The sequence below is a fragment of the Condylura cristata genome, unplaced genomic scaffold (assembly GCF_000260355.1).
Source record: "Condylura cristata isolate star-nosed mole 26May11 unplaced genomic scaffold, ConCri1.0 scaffold00001, whole genome shotgun sequence".
Lineage (NCBI taxonomy): Eukaryota > Metazoa > Chordata > Mammalia > Eulipotyphla > Talpidae > Condylura > Condylura cristata.
Genome location: NW_004567102.1, coordinates 51,112,640 through 51,136,716, shown reverse-complemented (window position 1 = coordinate 51,136,716; position 24,077 = coordinate 51,112,640). Strand labels below are relative to the sequence as shown.

The 24,077-nt window shown below is 46.7% G+C and overlaps 1 protein-coding gene across 1 annotated transcript; it reads right to left on the bottom strand.

The window, feature by feature from the left end:
- Positions 1-441: 441 nt before the first annotated feature.
- NR2E1 (nuclear receptor subfamily 2, group E, member 1) lies at positions 442-21,875 on the bottom strand. The gene is made up of 9 exons (XM_004673748.2): positions 21,135-21,875; positions 16,280-16,425; positions 12,431-12,518; positions 10,689-10,924; positions 9,287-9,433; positions 7,165-7,261; positions 6,628-6,777; positions 6,268-6,373; positions 442-1,899 (listed from the first exon to the last, which is right to left on the bottom strand). The coding sequence occupies exons 1-9, from the start codon at positions 21,157-21,159 to the stop codon at positions 1,737-1,739; spliced, it is 1,158 nt and encodes a 385-aa protein (XP_004673805.1). The 5' UTR covers positions 21,160-21,875; the 3' UTR covers positions 442-1,736.
- Between the last annotated feature and the right edge of the window lie 2,202 nt (positions 21,876-24,077).

The window sequence follows — 24,077 nt, the reverse complement described above, 5'->3', positions numbered from 1 at the left end:
TTGCTCCTTCCACATCTTATATACACATATATATTTTTTACATCATTCTTCCACATATTATTCCCCACTATAGTACTTCACACTTCATCTTTTCGATCATTATATGATTTCAAGTTCCTGGTCAGGACTGAAATGTTGGCAAGAGGGTTAGAGACAGAGTGAGTGAATGAAGACTCTGTTAATCGGCCTCTTTCTTCCTCACACAGCAATTTTTCTAACAGATGCAATTACATTTGAGAGCTGCAGAGAACGGAATCTTATGTTTTATTTCTTTATTCATCATTTTACAAATGGGATTCACTGTAAAAAGGAAATTGCCTTTGTAGTTCAGTTCTTCAGGCTGGAGTACTCGGAGCTTCAGTTTCACACCAGCTGCTGCTGCCACCTTGTATCTGGTGGGAGAGAACCAGCTAGGGAGGGAGGCCAAGAAATCAGGCAGAGTTCATTTAAATCCAATATATTTTTATTCTTTGTAAATACAATGAGTACAACCTTTTAACTTCACAAATCAGTTAATTCACTTTGTACAAGAAAAGTTTTACTCATCCTATGATAGTCCAAGTGCTGAATATTTTTCCTCAGTGCTAGTACCTAATAAATCAAAATGTGAAAAGTACAGCAGCTATTTTTAAATGTTTGTTTCTACATTTCCATAAGTATAGATTCATACCAAAGGAGCAGCTTATAGTGTAGGATGATGATGTGTGTGTGTGTGTGTGTGCGCGCATTCAAGGCTTTACTAGAAACCAGTTTTCTGAAAGGCATTGAAGAGTCTCCGGCTGTTAGCAATGGATCGATCAAGAAACCTCTTAGTGCTCATCTCCTTTCACCCCATCTGTATTCATTTACTGTCTGGTGTGACTCGCTGAAACACGAGTGTGGCCCTTCATTGCCTTTGGTTTCAGCACTGTGTTAATGGGACAGAAATCTGCCTCACTCAATCACTCGTCTCCACTTTATTTGGTTTTGCTGTTTTCATCCTCCCTTGACTTGTGTTGTTTTAGTAAAGCTCTTCTATTTTTTTATCCAACTGGAAGTCCTGGTGAGAATATCATGTGCATCCACCAATTCTTTTGACAAGGTTGCCTGGCCTATGGTATTAAAAAAAGAAGAACGAAAGAGAGGAGAGAAAAAATATAGAGAAAAAGCAAATCTCACAGCATCAGCTACCTTTCACGTATTAACTCAATTCTGAAGGCCACTTCATGACATATTACAATAGAAGGGGAACTTTGATAAAACTTTTGATTTGAAACATAACTGTTGTTTTTTAAAGGAATTCTCCAACATGGGATAGTTCTGAGGGCTGCTGTAAGATGTTACGTACAGAGCTACATTTGTTTATCCAACTTTATGTGCTAAACAGGAAAAGAGAGTTCTACTTGTGTTGCAGTTTTTGAGAGTTCAGCCCCATTTTCCAGGTGAGAGGCAAGATGGCTTGGCCAGGCAGCCCCTGACTCGGCCCACCCCCACGAGGGCTCCCCAGCAGAGAGTTCTCTCTGTTCAGGTGGTTCTGTTATATGGTCCCCTTTACTGCTGGGCTGCCCCACCCTGGTGGAGGCAGCAGGTCTCAGCTACTGGAACTGTTTTTTGCCTGTTGACATCTTTTTCCTGAAGGCTACACAGGCTGTTCCCAGGCTTATGCTTCCTGAAGGGTTTGTTAGTTGAGGCTTGTCCTCCGTGGGTAAAAGTTCATCAGATACTGTCCCATCCTGAAAAGTGGGTACTTTGCGGGCTTAGATATCGCTGGATTTGTACATGTCTGAAAGCAGTCTTGTAATTGGCACATTGCCTATGGTTTTCTTGAAAAACACTTCTTCAATAGTGGATGGGCTAATAGAACGTAAAGCTGGCAAAAGCAACAGGAGTTTTCCAAAGCGACAGGGTTGAGTGGGATATCTAGAATATGAGAAGCAGTGAGAGCAAGATCAGATCCATTACTAGTGGAGATTAATACTTCATACTTGAACACATACCATCTGCAGCATAATTTCCTCACTGGGTCTCTAGGAAGGTGCTATCCAGTAACACAGTCCCAGATAGCTACTACTGCCACTTTGTGCAGGTGAGAGAAGTGAAGCACGGAGAACATAAATCATTGCCAAAATCCCATGGTGCCTGTCTTTATGTCAGCAAAAGGGTTACATTTTGCTTGGAGGAAAAACAAATTTTAAGAAGCATGGAATTAAGTTTAGGTCAAACAATACACTCAGAGTTCCCAGTGTAGAAGACAACCATGCTTTATGATGAATCATAAACCGTGCAATAGCACCCACTCTTTCTGAATGTTAAGTCTCCTTACCAAGGATATTTCCCTCAAATAAAATGGATTCTTTTTTAAAGCAATTCTACAAATTATTATTCAGGCATTATACTTAGTCACTCTGAGGAATAATTCCATCCTTATTACACTGCAAATTAAAGGCAGTGCCACCCAACTTTCATGTCAATGAAATTGGCATATAATTAAAGATGTGAGAAATTGCTTAACAATTTCCTCTCTTGATGTCCAACATACATCTATGTTCAGATTGCAAGTTTAATTTGCTGCTGCTTTTAGATGCCTATAAGCCACCTCCTTATTGTAGCCCTGATGCTTCTTCAGTCAATAGTTTAGAAGCAGGTACCAGCACCCTTCACAGGCAAGGTTCCCTCCACGGGAAAAAAGCACATAACACACTAAGCTCCAGAGATGTGTATCGGTGACAGCAGGGCTCAGCCTGTGGCCACCAGGTAGCAGACACTGACAGGTATCAAATTCCTTCATAGGAGTCAGGTAGTTGAAGACTGAGTTGAATTGTCCAATGACTCTATTCGTCCATCCTGCAAACAGAGTCCAGGTAAGCAACTTTCATGTTTGTCTCTTAGCTTTGAGCATATGAAGACACCTTTCTTCCACCTGATTCTAAACTGATAATTCATTTTGGGCACAGTAAGAGTTCATTTGGCTCTTTCACTGCCCAGCTTCATCACAACCCAAGGACAGGGACCACCACATATACTAATGTAATGAAGATGGTGAAACTTAGCTACACTAAAAAATTATACCGGTCCCCCTGGTGGCATAAGGGGGTAAGCCTCAGTGCTATGAAACTATCTGCATTCACTGCAGCACAAGTTTGATCCCTGGCCAGGGAGCTGACCCACATGGTGCAGCAGACTTCTCCTGTCTCGCCCACTGCTCCCCTCAGCAGTATGTTTCAGTCAGTCCACCTGTTCTGCTCCCCACTCTGTCTCTGGTGAATCCTCTCACCCTCCACACCACTGGCCTACATCCCAGCTCGTGTATGCATAAATAAATAAATCTTTAATTATTAACAACAATAATTCCTATATTCTACCACTTGCTCGCCTTGCTGAAAGCAATTCTTATATTTCCTGGAAAGTAAGCCTAAAACCTGCATCACCTTGGCCTTTTACTCTGTTCCACAGCTGTTTCCCTTCTCAGGATCAGCAGAGTAGACAGTCCTGTCTTGGGTGTGGGTAAAGGCTGTCTGGACAAACCTCTGCCATGCCTGAGCATCCATCCAACAGCTGAAGTTTCTCATGGTGAGAAACCACTGTGGGAAAATACTTCTTTCAGAAAGAGTGGGAAGAGTGGGTATTTGGAGAATTCATAGGCAATTAACTCTTGATTTTCTATGAATAGATTATCCACTTACCTACTCACCCACTTGTTTTATTCTGTAGTCAGGAAGGGGCTGGCTAGTCAATCAACAAGAATTATCTATTAGGTGTGGAGTACTGTACTACCCAGAAACAATAACAAGGTGATGGGTGTGTATGTGTGAGTGTGTGTGTGTGTTTGAGACACACACACAGAGACTTAGCTCAAAATGATCTTTTAAGGAGATGAATGCCATTAATAACAAAGTTTACTCCTCAGGTGTTTTGGGTCTGTCACAGATTCATGTATTTGATCTTCAGTTATTATTATAATTTGTGTGCTACATCAATTCCTAGCTTTCTCCTTATGTCCTAGATAGAGAAATAGCTTACAGAGCTAACAATCAGCTCCGTTTGCAATGTGAACAATTAATGTACAATTAGCTCAGTTTGCAATGTTAACTTCTCATTTCAATTTCAGATTTTATTTTTCTAGACAGGAAAGTGCTAGAGGAGAATGTTCACTGATTTGAAGGAGCTAAGAAATAAGGCATAGTCAGTTTTGTCACATGCATGACTCTAGATATTAATATTAAATTATAGCTGTAGCTAGTATTATGATAAAGAATTCCTTGTCAAAGCAGATGTCTCCCTACCATGAATAATTTCCTTGTTTTGAGGGTGGTGGAGAATTAGTATACTTGCATTCCTCTAAAATAGATTTTTCTTAATTTGGGGTTTAATTCTCCCCATTAGCACCTCCTGGTATATCAGGGCTTCCCTAAGTCTCTGTACTCACCTCTCTGTCAGCCTCTCCACAACAAACTCCCCCTTACTGATGCGGTCAACTTCCTCCCCTTTCTGAAATTGTGCTAGTCCACATTTTGCCTCCTCCATCAGTCAGCCTTTCTGGATGTTCCCTCACCCCTTCCCACTAGAGTCCTCTTTCCTCCTCTCCATCTTGTTTCTCTTTTATTTAGTCTGAAATGAGTCCCACTTCTGCCTACCTGCCATAAACACAAGGGAAATGTCTTGTCCTGTGACATCCACATTGTCAGCAGGAGCCCCCCACACAGTGAGTACTCAGGGAAGGCTTGTTGAGTCAAAAACTGGATTGTTCTTTGTGCCTTGATGGTTCTAAATGTTGAAAGTCAGTTACAAGACACAAGTTTGTCTTTAGTGGGGGAAGTGTCTAAATGATGTACTGCTTCACTTTATAATCTTACAGTATTGAACAAATATTAAGCATCTACCATATACTTTCCAAAAGTCAATATGGATTTACACTTAAAAATCAAGGCACTGGGGCCTCCCTGGTGATGCAAGGGGTAAGATGCAGCACTATGAAGCTATCCACAGCCACTGCAGCACAAATTCAATCCCTGGCCAGGGACGTGACCCACATGGTGCAGCAGGCCTCTCCTGTCTTGCCCACTGCTCCCCTCAGCAGTATATTTCAGTAGCTCCACCTTTTCTATTCCCTACTCTGTCTCTAGTGAATCCTCTCAACCGTCCCCCCCACTCCCTCACCAACTGTGGCCTACATGCTACCTTGTATGAATGAATAAATAAATAAATCTTTAAAAAAAAAAAAAAAGCCATGGCACCTTAGTTTGTAAAAGTATAAATACATGCACTAAATTCAATGTAGCTTTGATGCTAATCCTTGGGTAGGAGATGATTTTATTCATTTGTATTCAAAAGAAGCTTTATAATGAAAACAAGGGGGGATATTAGCAGAAGTGGTACCACCCCAAGTGGACACAGTTGACTTGGATTTCTTTGACTCTTCAAGGAGGGAGGCCATTAACCCATTTGATTTAGTTACTTCCCACACTATCTGTGGGTGATGTTGAGACCAAAGAGGCAAACATTCATGGGTTTCCCTTCAAAGTCAATGCAGAGAACAAACGAGAACAGTAACTCTATTCTACCCTCAGATCTACCACAGTCCTAACTTAAGTTAGTTAAGTTCTACAGCTCTTTACTACCAGCCTTGCTTTTGTTCATCTAGAAATGGAATCAGAGAGTCTATGCCTGTGGGTGGATTTTTCCATTTGGTGGACCAGGAACAGTATTGCTGGTACCCAGTAGCTGAGCATTTCTACATAAGGACAAGACAGCTTCTGCTAGTGGGCCGTGTGTGACTTGAAGTAACCTGGTGGGTGTTATGGATCAAAGTAAGCCCAACAGATAGCAGTCCCCAAAGTCAAACAGAATGAAAGGGGTCAACAGTACCTCTCTAGAAAGTTCTCTGGTCCTTTCATTTGGAAAAAGCATCCAGAGAAAAGCACTTACCTTTTTTAAAGGATGACATGACTACTCGCTATTATATCAACCCTAACATTTTAGCCTTCATTTTTTTTGACCTTTCCATGTCTGGGTCCGGACCCACAAATATGTTGAACTATTTTTGACAGATCAACTTCTTCAGACTGGACAGCTGTCGTGTTCCTAGCGACACTTTCATTTTGATAATCTGATTTGATTTGTTCCTCTCACCCATCCTGAGAAAGAGGTGAGGACACCACTTTAAGCTAAATTAACTGGCTGGCAACAGGATAATTAGTCACACTGTTAGACCTGGTTTCTTACTACCCGCTCACATGTTTACAATGGAAGCAATTTTCTTAAGTACAAATTCAAGGAAACAAGAGTCACCTGGTATGGATGTAGCTGTTGAGTGTTAGCTGTGCCTCATCTTGAAGAGCTGCGATGGCAGCAGCATTCCGGAAACTTCTCAGTTCAGAGCCACTGTGTGTGGGAACTACAAATGAAGACCAGGAAAGAGTGACAGGCAGCACAGGGGATATAGATGGGGACAGCACCTCTTTGGAAGTGGATGGCCAGCAGGAGAACATGGAGGTACCCAAGGCTATCAAAGCTAGGACCAGACTAAGAGAATTAGCACCCTTGAAAACCATCACCTCTGTTTGCAAGGGTCAGTCTGAACTTTGAGGTGGTTGAATGAGTGAGGTGGCAAAACTGGAGGAGAAGAGAGCAGGATTTATGTCTGCTTACCAGCTTTGAAAGTGACGATGCATTTTAGACAGGCGAATTCAGTCGCATCTAACCGGAGTTGTCTAAACCGAGCCACCACCTCTTGTAAAGCCTGTATTTCAGAAATGATCTTGTTCAGCTTCTGGGAATCTGTGTTGTCACCATTCATGCCTAGAATAAAAAATATGGTATAAATGCTCTAATATGAAGGCATTTCCACAATTTCATATTGATTTTTGACAAAATCCTGATATCAATATCTATTCAATTGTCACTCTAAGATATTTGATTCCATGTAAACTGGCTATATTGTATGAAAGTTAATATAAAATCTTCTCTTGGATGATAACAAACACAGTAATTTACATTTAAATAACAATGCAAGCAGTCATGAATACAACAAAACAACATTATTTGCATTTAAATATAGATTTATAAATGACAGGTATACTCTATTGTTCAGCAGGAATTTGTTATTCTTTACATGTTGTTCTTTTTTCAGTAATGTATTTTTATGGTAATTTCTACAACAAAGTCATTAAATTGTGCAATTCTTACCAGATACAGCCAGTAGAGTGTTAGCATCAACCGGAATGGCCCATTGTGCTATTCCTAGAACAAACAGTTCTCTCCAAGCATCTTCCAAAAGCATCAGCTGTCATACAATAGATGTATAATATAATATAGTGTGTAATTTATAAATTTATAAACAATTTCAATATGTTAATTTCCATTATTTAAAAAAGTGTTTTAAATGCCTAGCTTGGTCATTTTTCCTCTGAATATTTTAGCTTTCCCTTTCTCCCCCTTATTTTCCTTTTTGAAAAGGTGCCTATAGATAAGCACATGCAGTTGACAGTCATTCCAATCGCCCAAACTTTGCTTCTTTAGGAAAAGGGTTTACTCTTATTGTCCTAGCATTTGTTCCTGTCCACCTAGAAACTTCTCCCCAGACCCGGGCTCAATGAATGCCACCAGGAGCTCAGCAGACAGATGCCTCTCATCTGCAATGCTGATATTATCAGGGTTGAGGATTCCAGACTAAGCTTGCAGACCTGGGCTTCCATCTCCCTGGAGGGTTGAGGGGGCTGGGAGCTAGAGAGAAAGATCACTAATTCCCAAGAGGCATGCAGGGAAATCAGGGTGTAATTATGTTAATCGGGGTTTGCTGAGTTTACCTCATCTCACTGCCTGATTTTTCTGAGACACATAAGTGGACAGCATCAAGGTGCTTGTCATTTTCATTCTAATAAAATGTGTTACTGAATATTTAAAATGAAGATCTGGCTCCTTTTCCAAATTAATATACTGGATTCCACTTCACTGCAGTTTGCTTGTTGTTGAAGGGTTTCCACCGAAGGGCTAAGTGGCAGACAGTAAGTAAATTTTGTTTGGATTAAAGAGTCTACAAATACTTGTTTTGAGAAAAAAAATAGCCAATTCACACACACACACAAAGTTAATGGTTAGAACCAACCATTAAACCTGGTCAAACCTAACCATCTTGAAAAATATGTTTTTGAAAAAAAATCTCCCAAAAAGTAGTGAATTCTGGATGGTTCCTGTGAAAGAACTTCCATTGGAGTGTTAAAAGGTGAATTATGAAGGTTTATGACCAAAATTACAATTGGGCCAAAAGGTTTACTTTTCAAAATGGTGTTAAGTTTTATTTCATTAACTACAGAAAAAAAAATACTTTACAAATACAAGGTAAACAGTATCTAATTCTGGTCATGTCTGAAAGGTCAGGCCATGAAAAAAAGAACATCCCCTGCTAGAAGATTAATGTTTTGAGCACATTACCAGACCTCTCTGTAGGAAATGCACTTCATATTCAGGGGCATTATTATGTTTTAATTAGATATAGTATGAATCAAAGAAACAAATCTTTAGCTTTGGGAACTGCTTATTAGCCTTGGGGGAAACTCTGTTGTTCATTTCCACCCATGCACTGGGGACAGTCACTGGTTGTAAACACTTTTCTTTCTTTCCCTTAAGGATAAACAAATTCTATCGGAAGCCATTGCTGATATTCCTAACAACAAAACTCCTGGATTTGGGTAGGATGCAGTTTTTATTGGCACTTTTCTTCCTGGCAAATGTCATTTACAACCACAGAATTTGCACAATGCCTATTTGTTTACAAAATCTCTAAAAGCACTTACAGAGTCAAGAGAGAGCCTAGCCTGCAGGCTATGCACCCCTTTAATCCTACATGCTGATAAGTCAGTGGCCAAAACTGAATTTCACAATGACAATAAAAGGCTGCGGATAGAAAAGCAGCAGGCTAGATCTGGAAATCTCCAGAATATTCTCATCACCTTTTTTCCCCCTCAGTTTTAATGTTCTTAAGAAAACAATGTTTATTAAAATTTTCAAAAATCATTAAGATTCTTAAATTTTGTGATTAAATTTGATGTTTCAATTAAACTGAACAGCGAAGGTAAAGTTCTTATATGTTTTTCATAGACCAGATCCAACTTCTATAAAATAACATCATTTTGTATTTTTAGGATCCCAGAGCTATAGATTTTGGAAGGCAGTTAGAAGCTACTAAAAATAGTTTTTCTCATTGTTGTTCAGATTGGACCCCTGGCATTGGTACTTAATCATAAAGCTGACTGCTGTTACTTCTTTCCCAAACCCTTTCCCCAACACCTGAGAGCCTCCTTGGACATACCTGGTCTTGCAAAGACAGCGTGGAGAAAGCAGGCACACTCTTAGCCCACTTGATGCTCATAAACAGAAGCCTGGCAGCTGATTCACACACGGACTCTGTTGCAACCTCATAGAGATACATTGGGGTCCCATTCACTTCATGAGGGTACTGAGCAGGATAGAAGACAAGCATCAGGGAGAAGCCATAGGTTACAAGAAGACCCAATCATCCTTTATTTATTATTTTAAAATTTTTTTTCATTAGAACAGGGCAAGAAGTAAGCTTTAGGATGTTCTGCTTAAACATGCAGTTGCCGTAGGTGGAACAAAAAGAAACATCTACATCTACAGATTCTAGGAAATAATAATTGTGGGGAGAGGCCCATTCCTACTCTTTGGGGGCCTGTTCTTCCCAGAAAGGCATCTGGCTTTTCAATACTCTGCAGCAAATTTTCCTCAGGCTGAGCCAAGTGCCAGGCCTGTCTCCCAATTTAGACAAGAGCTGCTTGCGTTTGTGTAAATAAAAATAGATGTGAAAAAAGTATAAATTAATAGGCATCCCAAACACAAATATGCATATGAGTATTTTTAGAAAGGATTAGTATATTATGGAAATATTTCAATTAGACATCTTAATCATTCACAGAGCATTCCCATTCATAACTGACAACATATTCATAACACTACTTTCCCAAGCTTATTATACACATCAAGGGTAAGAAAGCAATATTAAATATTGTGCGTGTGTGCCCAGGTGTTTGGCTCCCCTGGAGCGTGGGACTGCAGCTGGCCCTTCTCTCAGGGAGCTCCTGCGCCCCTCTGGGCCTGGAGTGCAGGCTTTGGGTAGGAACCAGCTGGAAACCAGAAGGGTAGTTCCTAGGGGGCAGGCTGGGGTTCCCCAGTGGCCCTGCTAGTACAAGCTCCATCGTGGTGTAAATCCTTGAGGCTCAGGAATGAGTGAGGGGCCAGCAAGCCAGGTTCCTCAAGCTGTTCTAATAGGGTGAGCGCCACTTTTTCTCTGTTGCATGACTTTGCTCAAGAGATTAAGCAGCCTGAGATCTGCGAAGATGCTGGGGTTCTTCTGCCAGGCTCAGACAAGTCCTTTCTTCTAAAAGCAAGCCTCTGTTCTTCTGGTCTCCAGGGACACTTAGGCTACTCTCTCATTTAAAGGTACAGTTTCCTGGCCTCACTTCAAAGTTGTTGAGAGGAACAGTGGGGGTGGGCCATATTCATGGCCAGCCCACACAGTGACTTAAGTACATACTCAGATTTGAGCATCCCTGGCTGGATGCACATTCAAGCCCACTGCCATGGAGGGGTGCCTGTTGTGGCTGACTCCAGTCCAGTTCAGAAGGAACCATTTGCTCCTTCCCACCCTCTGCTCAGTCAGTACAAGTCTCCCTGGGCCCAGCAAGGGCTCTGACCTTGGGTGTAGGTTGAGCCAGGCTCACGAGGGCCTGCCGCTCTGGGGTGGCCGACACGGCGGCCAGCTCCAGGCTGTGCGGCTCCAGTTGCGTGACTGCAGTGAAGAAGGCCGGGGCCGGCAGCGCAGCGGAGGGGAAGTGTGCTGCTGCCCCACTCTCCTCTTTGTGTCCGCGGAAGTAGAGAGCCACCTGCTTGCGGATGGTGGACGTCCGGGGCCCCCGTTCATGCTGCACAGCTGTAGAGAAAGGCAGAAGGACACAAGCTCAGGATCAGGGACTTAATGATACTTAGTCCTTGGGCACTCCAGTGCCAAATGCCACATCTTGGCAGGCACAGTCACCCAAGAGGTCCAGGGAGGAGGAAAAAGAAATGTGAGCACCAGGGGAGCTCAAAACTCCATCTAACGCCTACAAAGTGTATGTTACAAGCTTGGGCTTGTCGGCCCAAGCTTGACGATAATGGTCAACCCCCAAGCAAGACTTAGTGGGTCTCTTTGCCATTCAGGGCTGCTCCCCATTCAAAGGAGACTGCAGAGAAACCAGGCAGGATTGGGGAGTATCCTTGTCAGCAACCTGGAGAAGAGGGAGCATTGCACAAAACGATGTTTCTGTGCAGACTTGCTCCTCCCTCACCACCCCAGGACTAGTCCTCTTTCCTACTCCCCCACCAGTCCCTAGGGAAAGACTGTTTGGCCAGCCCAAGAGGGCCCCCAGGGGTTATGTTGGGGGATGGCCTGAGGGGAGCCTATCTCAGACTGTGCGGGAGGAAGGCAGGGGAGATGTGACAATCACTATCAACAATTTAAACAAACAAATGAATTCAGGATAATCTTCTGCTTTTCAAGCTTGACAATGTGTGTCAATACAAAGTTCCACAGGTTGAACTCTTCCCTCCCGCTTCCTGTGCGGAAGGAACGCTCCCAGTGAGCGCTGTGACTGAACCAGCTGCCACCTGGCTCCCAGGTTACCTGATTCTGTGGCTCCATTCCTTCTTCCCCACCATACCCCCAACTCTGCCAGCCTGGGGTGCTCTGGAGCCAAGCCAAGACACGGGTGAAGCCTGCGTTGCCCTCTGAGCCCAAGAAACCTGCTGCGTGAGTTGCTACTCTGGTGTATTGAAAAGTAGCCTGGAGCTGGGTGTCTAAAACACCGGCAAGTGGAAGCCTGCTGCCCTAATTCTATAAAACCAAAAGTCCTGGAAAAGCCTAAATGACCACAGTGGACTTACTGCTTTTCAAATCTCTGTGAACTGGCTGGAGTCTGCATCGAATTCCATGTCTTTGTGTCTCCCCTTCTTCCCCTAACATGTGTCCCCTAGCGCCTACTAATTCCTCTCCAGAAACTATTCCAGACCTTGAGATCCTGCAGGAGACTAGCAGGCTCGGGGTCGCCCACCCAGGGTTGTAAAGCAGGTAAGAAGTGGAGTTAAGACCCTATGAGAAAATAAATGGTGAGGTCCCAACAGAGCGGGACTCCTGAGAACGCTGACTTCCAGGGAGTGGTGTGGGGTGCAAGTTTCATATATGGGCCTGGCTTTTGTGCTGGGGAGTTCACTGAGTCAGGAAAGGGCTTATGCTGAGAGATAGGAAGGCTATGACTGAAAGTCTGAGGCCAATTCCCAGCATCTGGAAAGAAGCTCTGGGGAGATGATTTACATGCATAGGAGTGCCATGTATTTTCTGTACATATAATTTACTTACTACCCAATCAACATTAGAAGAATAAAAGGATGTGCTGATTACCATCTTTGTTCATGTTGACTTCCAAACACTTCTTCAGTCGACACGCCCTGCACTGGTTTCTGTGCGTCTTGTCCACGGGGCAGCCTCCCTGGAACAGAGCGCAGGCGGTCAGCGGTCCTCAAGTTTTTCCGAAATGGAGACTAGACACGGTCTGGGTGGGGGTGGGGGTGAGCGGGGGACTGGAGCAGACCCTGCTACCGACCTGGGTCCACAAAATGCAAGGGTCTTGGTACAGCAGGACCAGGTAGAAATGGGGCTGGGATTCTTGGGTCCACTTTAGCGGACCAACTCCTGGCGCTAGGAAAACGAACGAGAAGTCTTCCTACAAGAAGATGAAGCATCAGAAGCGCAGGATTTGCGCAACTCACAAGCTAAACTTTCGCCAAGTCTTGGTGCGAGGCTTTTCAGGACCGAAGACAGCGACCTGTCCTAGAGAAGGCCTCAGAGGTCTGTGGAGAGGGGACTTATCTGCCCGTGTCCCTGCAATCTCTCTTTCCCGCCAGCTATTCTTCCTGGTTTCAGATCTTAAGTTTGCCTCATTTTGTCATTTTCTGGGTGGGCCCACTTTATCTCTCAGAAACACCTCTCCCATTTAGTTTTACTTCCCTCTTTCCTCATTCTTGTCTTTATTCTTGAAGCCAGCATGTTGAGAGTTGTTTTAAAAACTAGCCTCACTGAAAATTACTGCTTTGCATATCCAAAATTCTTAAGAATATTCTGAGTCCTTTGGGGATGGCATTTGTTAACCTGAGGGAAAAGATCTCTCTAATCTGAAAAGGGGAAACAATCTTTCTAAGCTGACAAAATCCTGAGTATGAACATTGGCTTGCTGTTAATAAAAAGTGTTTCATACCCCCCCCCCCCACACACACACAAAAACTAGCCTCAGTTGGGATTCATGGGAAACACTGCCATCCCCTGAAGGTCCTCCTTGCAGGATGGTTGAGAGGGCTAGGCCTAGACAGGGCAAGAGACCAAGTCTGCAAAAAGTCTAGACATGCCCACCATGTTCAATATGACCAGAAAGATAATGTGAGATATGGGACAAAATGATAATATGGACTGAGAATGTAAGCACAATTAACTGATTAAGGGGAAAATTTCTAATTGCTGCTTTAGAAAATTTATCTGAGCCGCATAAGAAAATAAATGTTTTACCTAATGCAACTTTCTGGGAAAATATTGTCCATTCAGAGAGGAAATTTATAGAGAAAACTTCTCATGGAATTAATTCAGTGCTGCTATACATGGGAATATATGCATAGATACATAGTGAGAGCTATAAGCGCATTTTGTATACAGAAAATACGTAAGAATTCTGTATTCTCCTGTGTTTAAATGATTTGCTGCTGTTACATATACAGTGGGAAGAAAGAACAAACTGAATGTATTTTTATTTGGCATCATAATCTTATAAATTCATATAGTCTAAAGTTGAAATAATTTTTTTAAAGATTTATTTATTTATGCATACAGAACTGGGGTACAGACCAGAGACTCAGGGGTGGTGAAAGGCTTCACTAGAGACAGAGTGGGGAGCAGAACAGGCAGATCGACGAAGTACACTGCTGAGGGGAGCAGCGGGCGGGCCAGGAAAGGTCTGCCATATCATATGGTCACCTCCTGGGCAGGCGGGAATTGAACTCATGCAGAAGTGGCTTTAGCTTCTCAGTGTAGTGCTTTAACCCACTGCGCCACCAGGGAGGGCCAAGTTGAAATAATTTTTTAAAAATAGTTCTTAGGGGAAAATTACATGTTAGAAATATAGTTTCATGAGATTACATCTCTCTGGATTAAAAATATACTGATTTGGCCCTCCCTGGTGGCGCAGTGGGTTAAAGCACAGCACTGAGAATCTAAAACCACTTCCGCATGAGTTAGATTCCCACCTGCCCTGGAGGTGACCACATGGCCTGGCAGACCTCTCCTGACCAGCCCACTGCTCCCCTCAGCAGTGTACTGCTCCCCACTCTGTCTCTGGTGAAGCCTTTCACCACCCCTGAGCCTCTGGTCTGTACCCCAGTTCTGTATGCACAAATAAATAAATCTTAAATATATATATATATATATATATATACTGATTCGTCTAAGATAAATTGTACGATAGAGATTCATAACAATGTCTAACTATCCTCATTTCTGTCAATATTAAGTTGGAATATCACTTATCTAGTCTTAGAATAAAAAGTTCTGGGTTCCTGAGTAAATTTTTCAGGGCATCTTTGCTGGCCAGTGTTAATAGATTCAGGTAAAAAGTTTTAAGGGATTTATTACTAAATGCAATCATGTTTATCCTCAACTATTTTCCTTCCAGAATGCAAAATGAAAAACTCCATTCCTTTATAAGAATGTCTTCAAAGCAGGTGATACGTATGTAAATATCTGGAGCCTGGGAGAAATGTGAGCATCTGAGATCAATCCATTTATTCTCTGTGCAAGGAGAGGACCACCAAGCCTGATGAGTCTATTATCACCCTTTACAAGTACTTGGACTGACATCAATAGGTTTGAATTGATAGTCAATCCTACTGAAAATATCAGTGATAACATCTGAGATTTTCACTCCCCAATTTGGTGCAATGCATAAATGTAAAAAAATAATTAAATAGATGCCTACTCAAATATGATGACCCACAGCTATTAGGATTGAGTCTTAAGAGTATATAATAGATGTCTCTATGGGTGAAATTAAAAGTGGATACTGAACTGTGTAACTACTTAAACAGGACTGGAGAGTTCAAAATAATCTATCCAGATGCAAGTATTTTCTTGTTTTTTTTTGCTACTATTTCAAATCTATCAGAAATTGATACAAGAAGACAAGTCTTCAGAAAAAGAATTCACTAGCACTATACAATATATATGTATGTACATGTATAGATATAGTAATTGGTGAAAACATTTTCTACCTTGGTTACCAAGGGATGACTTCTGACTTGCACTCTCCAGGGTCTACTTGAGAGTCAAATGGGGGCTCTGTGCAAAGGGTCTGTATGCCTGGTTAAAGAGAAGGCAAAGTGCCAGAAGGTAGACATAAGGAAAGTAGATAGAAATAAGACCATTACTGAGTCAAGGGCCTCTACTCAGGTATTGTGGAAGTTTTGACTCACACACAGCTGTGCCCTGAAACCCCTGTCTCTCTGAGGCATCTGCCTATTTAAGGTCAAAATACAACCAACCAGGCACACCTTCTAAGCAGAAAAAGAGGAAATTTGGACATCTTAGAGAGGGGGCCAGTTACTCCCTGGAAGTCTTCTTTTCTTGTTCACAGTGCCCTTTTCCAACAAGGCCTACCTAGAATCACCTGGGTACTGAAGGCCCAGAGCCCACTTACAGCAGTCCTGCTTGCCTACATTGAAAGGGCAGAGCACTCCTCTCTGTTCCAAATGGCTAACATTCACTTTTGGGTCTCAACCTTGATTAGACCATACTGTGCCTTTTACTTCTGCTAATCTAGGCAGCAATGGGAACACTGAACTTGGGTGCTGCTGGGTTGGGGGCAGGGAACAAGGGCAAGCAACAGATTATAATGGCCCTTTGCTATTTGTGGTTTAGATTCCAGAGTTCCTTAGGTCCCGGGTAGGCTTTATAGCCTCTGGTGTGGGCCTTGCCCAGTGTCAAAATCTGTCAGAGGATTAAAGGGAGATGGAGGGTGTAGGGAGGCAAAGGGATTTCAAACTTCCTTCTGCAAACTCATCAGCCTTCCCTTACCTCCTTCCCTCTTTCCCAAGCGAAATGGCCTCTGCGGAGGAAGGAGGGGAGCTTGGAAGACTCAGAGGAGGCCTAGGCACGAACAAAGGAGGGGGAGGCGGCAGAGGGAAGCCGAGCCGTGCAACCCTGACAAGATACCTGGTTTCCAGATTTGCAGACATAGGTCCTATTCCTTCGGATACTTCGTTTGAAAAAACCCGAGCAGCCGTCACAGGCGTAGACTCCGTAGTGTTTCCCCGAGCTGCGGTCACCACACACTTTACAGGGGATATCTAAAATGCGGCCTGAAATAACAGGGAAGACGGGAAGGGGCCAGAAGGAGAAGAGGGTGGAGAAGGGAGAGGAAAGGGGAGAGGGAGAGAGAGATGCTAAGCAATCTGACCTCTGAAGGGATTAGCACCGAAGCTGCGGTAAAAGCAAATAATGAAGTGATTTTATAGCCAAACTTTTTTTCCTTGAGCAAGTGTCAGTTTCCTACAATGAGCATTATTCATGCACCGCTACATGTATTTGGGTCTGCTCTAATCGCCGAGACCCATTTTGGAATAAAAGATTACAGCAGGCCGGGGCGGCAGCACGGCCCGCCGCTGCCTTTCTGCTCCGCGAAAAGTTTGGGCCGCCTCCCTCCCCCGCTCTTGCATTTAACAGAGAAAGTTGTTAGTGAGCGCGCGAGGAGACAAACTTGAAATGTAAAAGGGGAAAGAAGAAAAACAAACACGGCTGGAACCAGGGATGGCAGCTGGAAGGCAATCGAGTTTTCTCTGAGCTGCCGGGTGGTGGTTATTATTAGGATTATTATTGTAATGCTAATACTAGGATTATTAATGATAATAAGGGTAGTGGTAATTGCCCAAGTTTCGCTTTACCTATTAAAAATAATGCTTGGTAGATCGCTTTTAAGAAATGATTTCTTTTAGGAAAAAAAAATTTTCACCCCAAAGTAACTAGCATCCGTCCTGCAAGGGAAAGGAGGGTGGTGTAAATCTGTCCATTCCCAGGCAGGTTAGTGGGGAACGGTTTTTCCTCCACTCCCTAAGCTCTTTCCTCCTCACAGACGGGCTTGCTCCATGAGATCCTGAGTGGGTCTCTTCCACCCTATATTTTCCCCACCACTGTCTGAGGCTAAGTTTTGTAAAGAATCTTGACTGTTTTCCCAACATTGGCCCTCCACTTCCACTGCCTCAAGTACTGCCCTGCTGAAGACAACTTTTCCTGGATTTTCCTCAAGCCTGGAATGGCTGCGGACCCTGGAGGGGCGTTAGGAAGAGGGAAATAATCGAAAATTCAAAAGGGAGGGAACTATTTTTCTCTAAGGTTCAAGAGTGCCACAAGCTGGAGCAGTTTACCAGGACTTAGAAATCCTTCTTCCCGCAAACAAAGAGAACATTAAATATAAAGCGTTATCTTAATTGGCAACTTAATAATAACGGATGGTGATGGTTAATAAAACTTGTTAATAACAATTAATTTCTTGACATTTCATTTCCCAACCGAAGGCTTCCAGTTGGGGTTGGGGGGGCCTCCGGCCTGCAGGGAATTCGACGGCTGCTCTCTGGAGCGGGGTTTGGGTATCGCCCTTAGGCTGAGGTGCAGAGAAGCTGCTGTAGAAACAACTGGACAAGAGGTGTGGGGGAAGGCAAGGGCGCCGCGTCCGGGAGCCCTACCCCGCGCCTCAGGCGGAGGAAGTAGATTCTGAGGCTCCCAGGTGGGCGAACACCCGGGTCCCGGTTTTGGATGGGCCGCTGGAGGTGGGGAGGGGGGCGTGCAGAGCAAACGCGGGCGGTCGGGTTGCAGAGGGGGGGCTCGGTAGCCACCAGGCTCGGCCCGAGTAATTACAACCCTGCGGTAGCACCTGCCTATAGAGCCACCAGTGACCCGTCAAAAAGAGTAGCATGGGAATTCGAACGGCGACAAAGGCCAACTGGGGCGGCGCAGGGCGCGGCGACCACCGCCCGCCTCAGCGCCCCCTCTCCAACAGAGTGGGAGGAGAAGTTGTGTTGGGGGGCGGGGAGGGTTGGAGAGAACCAGACTGGCCTCCCCGCGTCTGGTTCCTCACCCCCTGTGGCCTGTCACTGCTCCCAAGGGAACTCAGAGCTGCCCAGCAGCCAGAGAAGCAAGTTGGCCTGCACTGCAGTCACTTTGAAATCCCTCAACTTGTTTCCCGTATTTTGCAACCTTTCTCCCTGTCTAACACCTACCCTGCGACAGAGCTTAGGGTCCATGTTTGGGGTCCAGCAACAATGTTTGGGGTCCTTGCATCCTCTTCCCCTTTGGTGATGCCAAGAGGAGTGCATGGACCGAGCAGGAGCAGTGGTGGGATTTCTTTTCCCGTTTCCCACCCAGAGAAGAGGCCAGGGATACACGTCCCTAGGGAACCCCTAAGGGGTCCAGGGTGGACCAGTGTGGGCTGAGGACCAACTTCGCAGACTGGGAGGCGGGGTTCCGGGACCATCCCTTTCCCTCACCTCTGCCCAGGGGTGCCCAGGCAGCCAGGACTGGGTGTCTCCGATGCTTCCGTGCAGACTTTGGAGCATCAACTCCTGGTGCGGGAGGGACGCAGGATGGAGGGACGTGAAAATTCCCAGCTTAGCGGATCTAGGTCCCAGACTCCACCACACAACCACTTTAAGGTGACTTGGGGTTACCAGAAAAGCTGTTTGACCCTGTTGCAAAGCTCGCTAAGCGAGCTCCGACGTGAGGCTCGCGGGAGTTTCCAGAGGCTGGAAAATCGTTCTTAACTTCCCTCGACAGGGGGTCCCCTCTGGGCTTTTTGTGTGTCATAATTGCCTAAAGATATATGGCAGCTTCGATTACTGTAATTACCATCAGAGACTGTTGAAAGAAGTTAGTTTAGGATGCAGGGGTTACTGGCCTGAGTCTGGTTACCACCCAGGAGGGCTCCCGGGTGACATCGCTGCTCAGCAGTTGTGCGAAGCCGAGCGAGACGCGCGTTGCAGACCTTGCTGCCTGGCTCGGCCTGACCTTGCCGGCTGCGCGCCGACCTCCTTGCCATCAGGGCAGAGGAGCAGCAGGTTTCGGGCCTCGCTGCCGCCATCAGTCATGAGAGAGAGAGCCTAGTTGTCGCGGCGCGGCCCGTGGGGGTTGCTGTCCTGCGGGCCTGAGAAATCTCAGCAGCGGCGTCCAGACTCGCGCCGGGGCTCGAGGTTTCAGAGGTCGAGCTCAGACTCTTGGGGAGTTAGAGAGCGTCCAAGTTTCCCCAGTGCGTCCCTGTGCCTTTTCCCCAAAAAGTGCGAAGGCTCGCTCGGTTCCTAGTCCAAAGAGCTCGGGCGCGACCCCCAGGGAATCCAGCCTAGCGCCCGCCCCTTCGGTCAACTCCAAAGCCTCACTTTTCAAGCTACCCCACCCCACCCCGCCCTGGGGTTTTTGCACACTAAGTGGGTGCAAGAGTCCGCGGCTGTTTATTTCCAGAGAAGAAGGTGAAGGCCTGTCATCCGACAGGCCTGGCGAGGCCTGCCGAGGCTGGGGGGCTCCGGTTTTTGCAACCGAAGTTCGGGATGAAAGGTTATCTTTTGCACTTCCTGAGAAAGAGCCTCACACGTGGGAACATGGGCCACAAAAAGCGAGCTCGCAGCGGTTCCCAGAGATTGTAACAGCAAGGACTAGCCTCCGCCCCAGGCTAACTGCAAACTCCGGTCCTGCGCAAGGATCAACTCAGCTTTCTGCTTGTGGTTAAAGATTCCTTTTTTCCCTCCCTCGGCTCTGGGTCTAAACGCGTTTCCCTGTCCCTTTTTTTATACTCTAATTTTTTTTAAAGGCGCCACCAAATCCAAGCAAAATGGACAAAGTGAAAACAACCCACTTTTGGGGTTGTTGTTTGGGAGGAGGTGAAACTGCATCCCACTTTAGTGTGACTTCATTATCAGTCCTCAGAAGTATCTCGGACTCTCTCAACTTTCAAAGACTCATGACAATGAGGGCGAGTGAGGGGAGGAGGGCTGAAGGAAAGCACAGAGCAACAAAAATACCAAAAGCGAGAAAACAAAACAAAACAAAAAACAAGCAAGCAAAAACAAAAACAAAAAAAAACAAGGGCGGCGGGAGTACCCCAGGATGTGGGCACTGTGGCAGCGACCACCCCCTGCCTTGGACCTTGGAAACTGTAACCCCGGGCCACCGGAAGGCGGGAATTGAAATGCCCCGGGGACATTCGAACGCTGTAGTGGTGCTTGCCCAAAGCCGGCTCAGGCCTGCACTCTCGGATTCTGCACGCAATGTACTCGTAGTACATCGGCATTCTGGCATCGAGGGTGGCTAACGGTCAGTCGTATCTTGGCCTTCGGAGGAAGAACCAGCAACTAAGGAAGTTTGAGGGAAGAGAGAAACGCGTGAGGAGAACAGGCCGCACACTTCTGCCTCTGCCTAGCTTCCACTAGGCAGAAAAGTCCTTAGGATTAGGGATTCGTTGCTCTCTTTGCTAGCGCGGTTCCATACTTTAAATTCCCCAGTTATGACCTACGAGGATTTAGGATTAAGGAAAAATGTGACTTTAAATTTTTTTCTGCTTGCCAGTTTGCAGGATTATTTGAAATAACTAGAAACGAGGCGCAAAACATTCCATTCAAATCCGCTTTGCGCAGAGTTGCTTTTGCGCGCTCGAGCCTGAGTTTTGAGCGTCTGTATTATTGTGCTGCCTGGAGCTGCGGCCTAGTTCCCGCCCCCGGCGCTCCCCCCACCCTCCGAGCAACTGGCAGCTAAGTGGTGGCAACACGCAGGACTGGTGGGCTGCACGGGTCGCAGCCGCCCCACTAGAGAGCGTGGGAAATCAAGCCACCCTGAGGTAACGAAATTGTTCTTCCCTCACCACGAAACGCTCCGACTCACGGTCCGCAAGGAGCTGGGCCCAAGCCCACACGCCGTTAGAGTTCCTCTCTGGGCTCCGAGCGGCAAAAGCTGAGCGGGAGCGCCCGGGCCTCGCGTCCCGCCCGCCCCCGGCGGCGCGCCTGATCCCCACAACGGCCCGAAAGGTACCCACTTGTTGATCCGGCCGGCTTGCTCATGCTGGCGGCCCCGGGGCGGAGCGGTTGGTGGGCACTACCCGAGTCCCGACCGGCAGCGCCCGCCTCGCCGCCCGGCGCCGCTGCTCTCCAGCCGCCCTCCAGCCTGCAAGGCTCCGGGGCGGGACAGGTGGGTGTCGGTGAGGCGCTGCGCTGCTCCCCGGGCACTCAGAATTCGTTCCACAGTGGAAATTTAAGCATCCTTAAGTTTCTTCCCGGCTCTTGCAAAACCTCAGCTGCTGGGAATGTTGCTTGATACAGACACAAGCATGGACAGACAAATGGAGAGACAGACAGGCTCGAGGAAGAGGGGCGGAGGGCAGCAAGAAAAAGGTATTGAAGGACAGAGATGGAGACACGAAAATGGTCTTCCTATGGAGCCAAAAGGGCAAAATCCCTCTCTTTCCCCATTCCTGTCTCAGTCTTCAATTTCTCCCTCTACATTAGGCATGCAGAATATGGACGAATCTCTAGAGACCGTTGGTCTTGTGAGGAAAGAAGGAAAACACAACCGCAGTCTCAAGACAGATTGGCTTGGCGCTGCCGGAACCCGAGCGGCGTGTGGGAAAACTAGATAGCTGCAAAATCTTCGGACGGAACAGGCGGCCAGGTCCGGGTATCCCGGGAGAGCCGCGCACCCAGCGGCAAAGGGTCCCAGAAGTTCATTACCCCGTGACTTTGTGCCTGTCGCTGCGGGCTGGGTCCCCTGTAATATCTCCAGAAGCGCTCTGACAGGCAGCCGCGGGGAGGGGAATAGGGCGTCCCTGGCCCACTTAGCTTTTCCCCCAACTCCTGGCGGGGTCTGACGTCAGCCATGTGCGGGGAGGGGATGGGGAGAGGGAGGGGGGTTAAATGCTAATGATATTAATGAACCTCCAAGCGGCTCCCAAGGAAAATGCAGGCGCTCTCAGAGCTGACGAGTTGGAGCGTGAATATGGGACTGGGGCTCTGCGGGTGCGTGGTGGTGAGGACCGAGCTGCTCTTGTAATAAAGATGAATTATTATATTTCATGGCGAGGGGAGGGGGGAGCTGGAGCTTTCTCAAAACGCTTTCCTCCTTCTCTCCAGAGTGCCAGACAGATTCGTGGGAGAAACTGGGTGGCTGTGTGTTTGTGTGACTGTGCGCGCCGGATATGGCCATGTGAATTGGCTCATTCTTGGTCCCGTGCCCCGTCTGTTGGGTAAAACTTGGATCTGGCCCGAGGTGAGTAATTATTCATTTTGCAACTACCTACGGAAAGTTATAGCTGAGGACGCTGTGTGCGGACTTGGGGCCTGGGATGGGATGTGAGCGAGGCTCGGCGTTCCTGCGGCCTTCTTGCGGTCTGCTGGGGCACCAGCCACAGGGAGGGTGATTCCCACAGCCGCCTTCCCAAAGCAAAGACGCTTCGGAGAAGCGTCTGTAGCGACAGTTATTTGCATAGGAACTGAGGGTGTGTGTGTGTGTGTGTGTGTGTGTGTGTGTGTGTATGCGCGCAGCGCGCCAAGATTTCACCCTGCAGGTCTACCCCAGCGGCCTTCGCGGTCTACTTCTCTCCCAAGCAGAGGGATTGCGGAGAGCACCCCCAGACTCAGTCTTCCACCCCCACGGCCCCCCCGCCAGCCTTCCAGCGACTCGGTGCTCTCGAGTCCTGGTCCCCGCGCCGCGCTGCGAGAGAGCGCAAGCCGAGCAAGCAGTGATCCCGATCTCTAAGAGATTAATTCTTATTTAAGCTCTCCCAGCAGCTTGAACTTGTTGAACAAGAGCTGGTCAGAGCGTGGGCCCGGTCAGAGGTCAGGGGGTCGCACCTTCTGCTGCAGCGCCCGGCGCGGCGCTTCCCGGGGAGCCGAACCTAGACAGCAATTCCGCCGGCCGGCTCCCCACCGGCCCCACTCTTCCTTCAGACTTTGTGTCCACCGGGCTTTGATCAGGCTACATCTGTGGAAGTCTGTGCTTGCATCCCCCGAGTCCTGGGACAGCGCCGCAGCTCCCGGGCCTGGCGTCACCGGGGCGCGGGCTGTGCGCTCCTGCGGTGGCCAGAGCACGTGACCTCAACTTTGCGCTGCGGCTTCGCCTGGGTCTGGTGCCGGGGCAGCCCACACCCTCACACCAGAACCCGTGTCCCTGCAAGTGCCGCGCGGCGACCAACGCTCTGGACTAAGAACACGTAACTGTTTCCCGAGTCTTACCTTTGCTAGTATTTTTTTTTTCGAGTTGGGACGAGAATTTTGGTGTGTGTGTGTGTGTTGTGTCTAGAACAGCACAAGAACTCAACATTTTAGACAGCCAGTTTGGGCAGACGCCAGCGCAGCAATGTAAGGCAAATTTGAACTCCTCGCTCAGAAGAAGTGATTTTCCGAGGGTGGGGGGCGGGGTGGGAAACTTATTGCTGTGGTAGGTTCCTTTTTGGAACCTGGGGTTCTGCTTCCCTTCAGAAATCCACTTGCCGCCCTCAACAATCTCCACCACTCCAACGAACATGCGGACGCCATGGGGGAACCTGGTTGAGCACAAAGAACTGCAAGAGTTCAAGTAATTTATCTCCCGGAGAAGACGAGGGTCAGCGTTCAAGGCTACACCTCGGCCTGTCTCCAGGGGGGAAGTTTAGGTGACTTTGGCGCGAATAACCAGAAACAGCTTCACGTGCCGGGAGGTGGGGCTTGAAGGTAGGAGTACTAAAGCTCTCCAAGGCTCCCTAACACAGACACTCTCTACCTTCCCTTCCCTATCCCAGATACTCTGGCCCTGTTGACTCAAAGCATCAAAACTTCTAGAAATCCTACTGAGACCCACCAAATTGTCCTAAATGCAAAATGAGACTGTTCTCCTTTCTCCTGTCATCTAATCAAGGAAAGTGTCAAGAAGTGGAAGGAAAGGAAATACACACACTAGCAAAAAACAAGACTCACTCTCACACACACCCCCAAGCATGTTTGTTCTG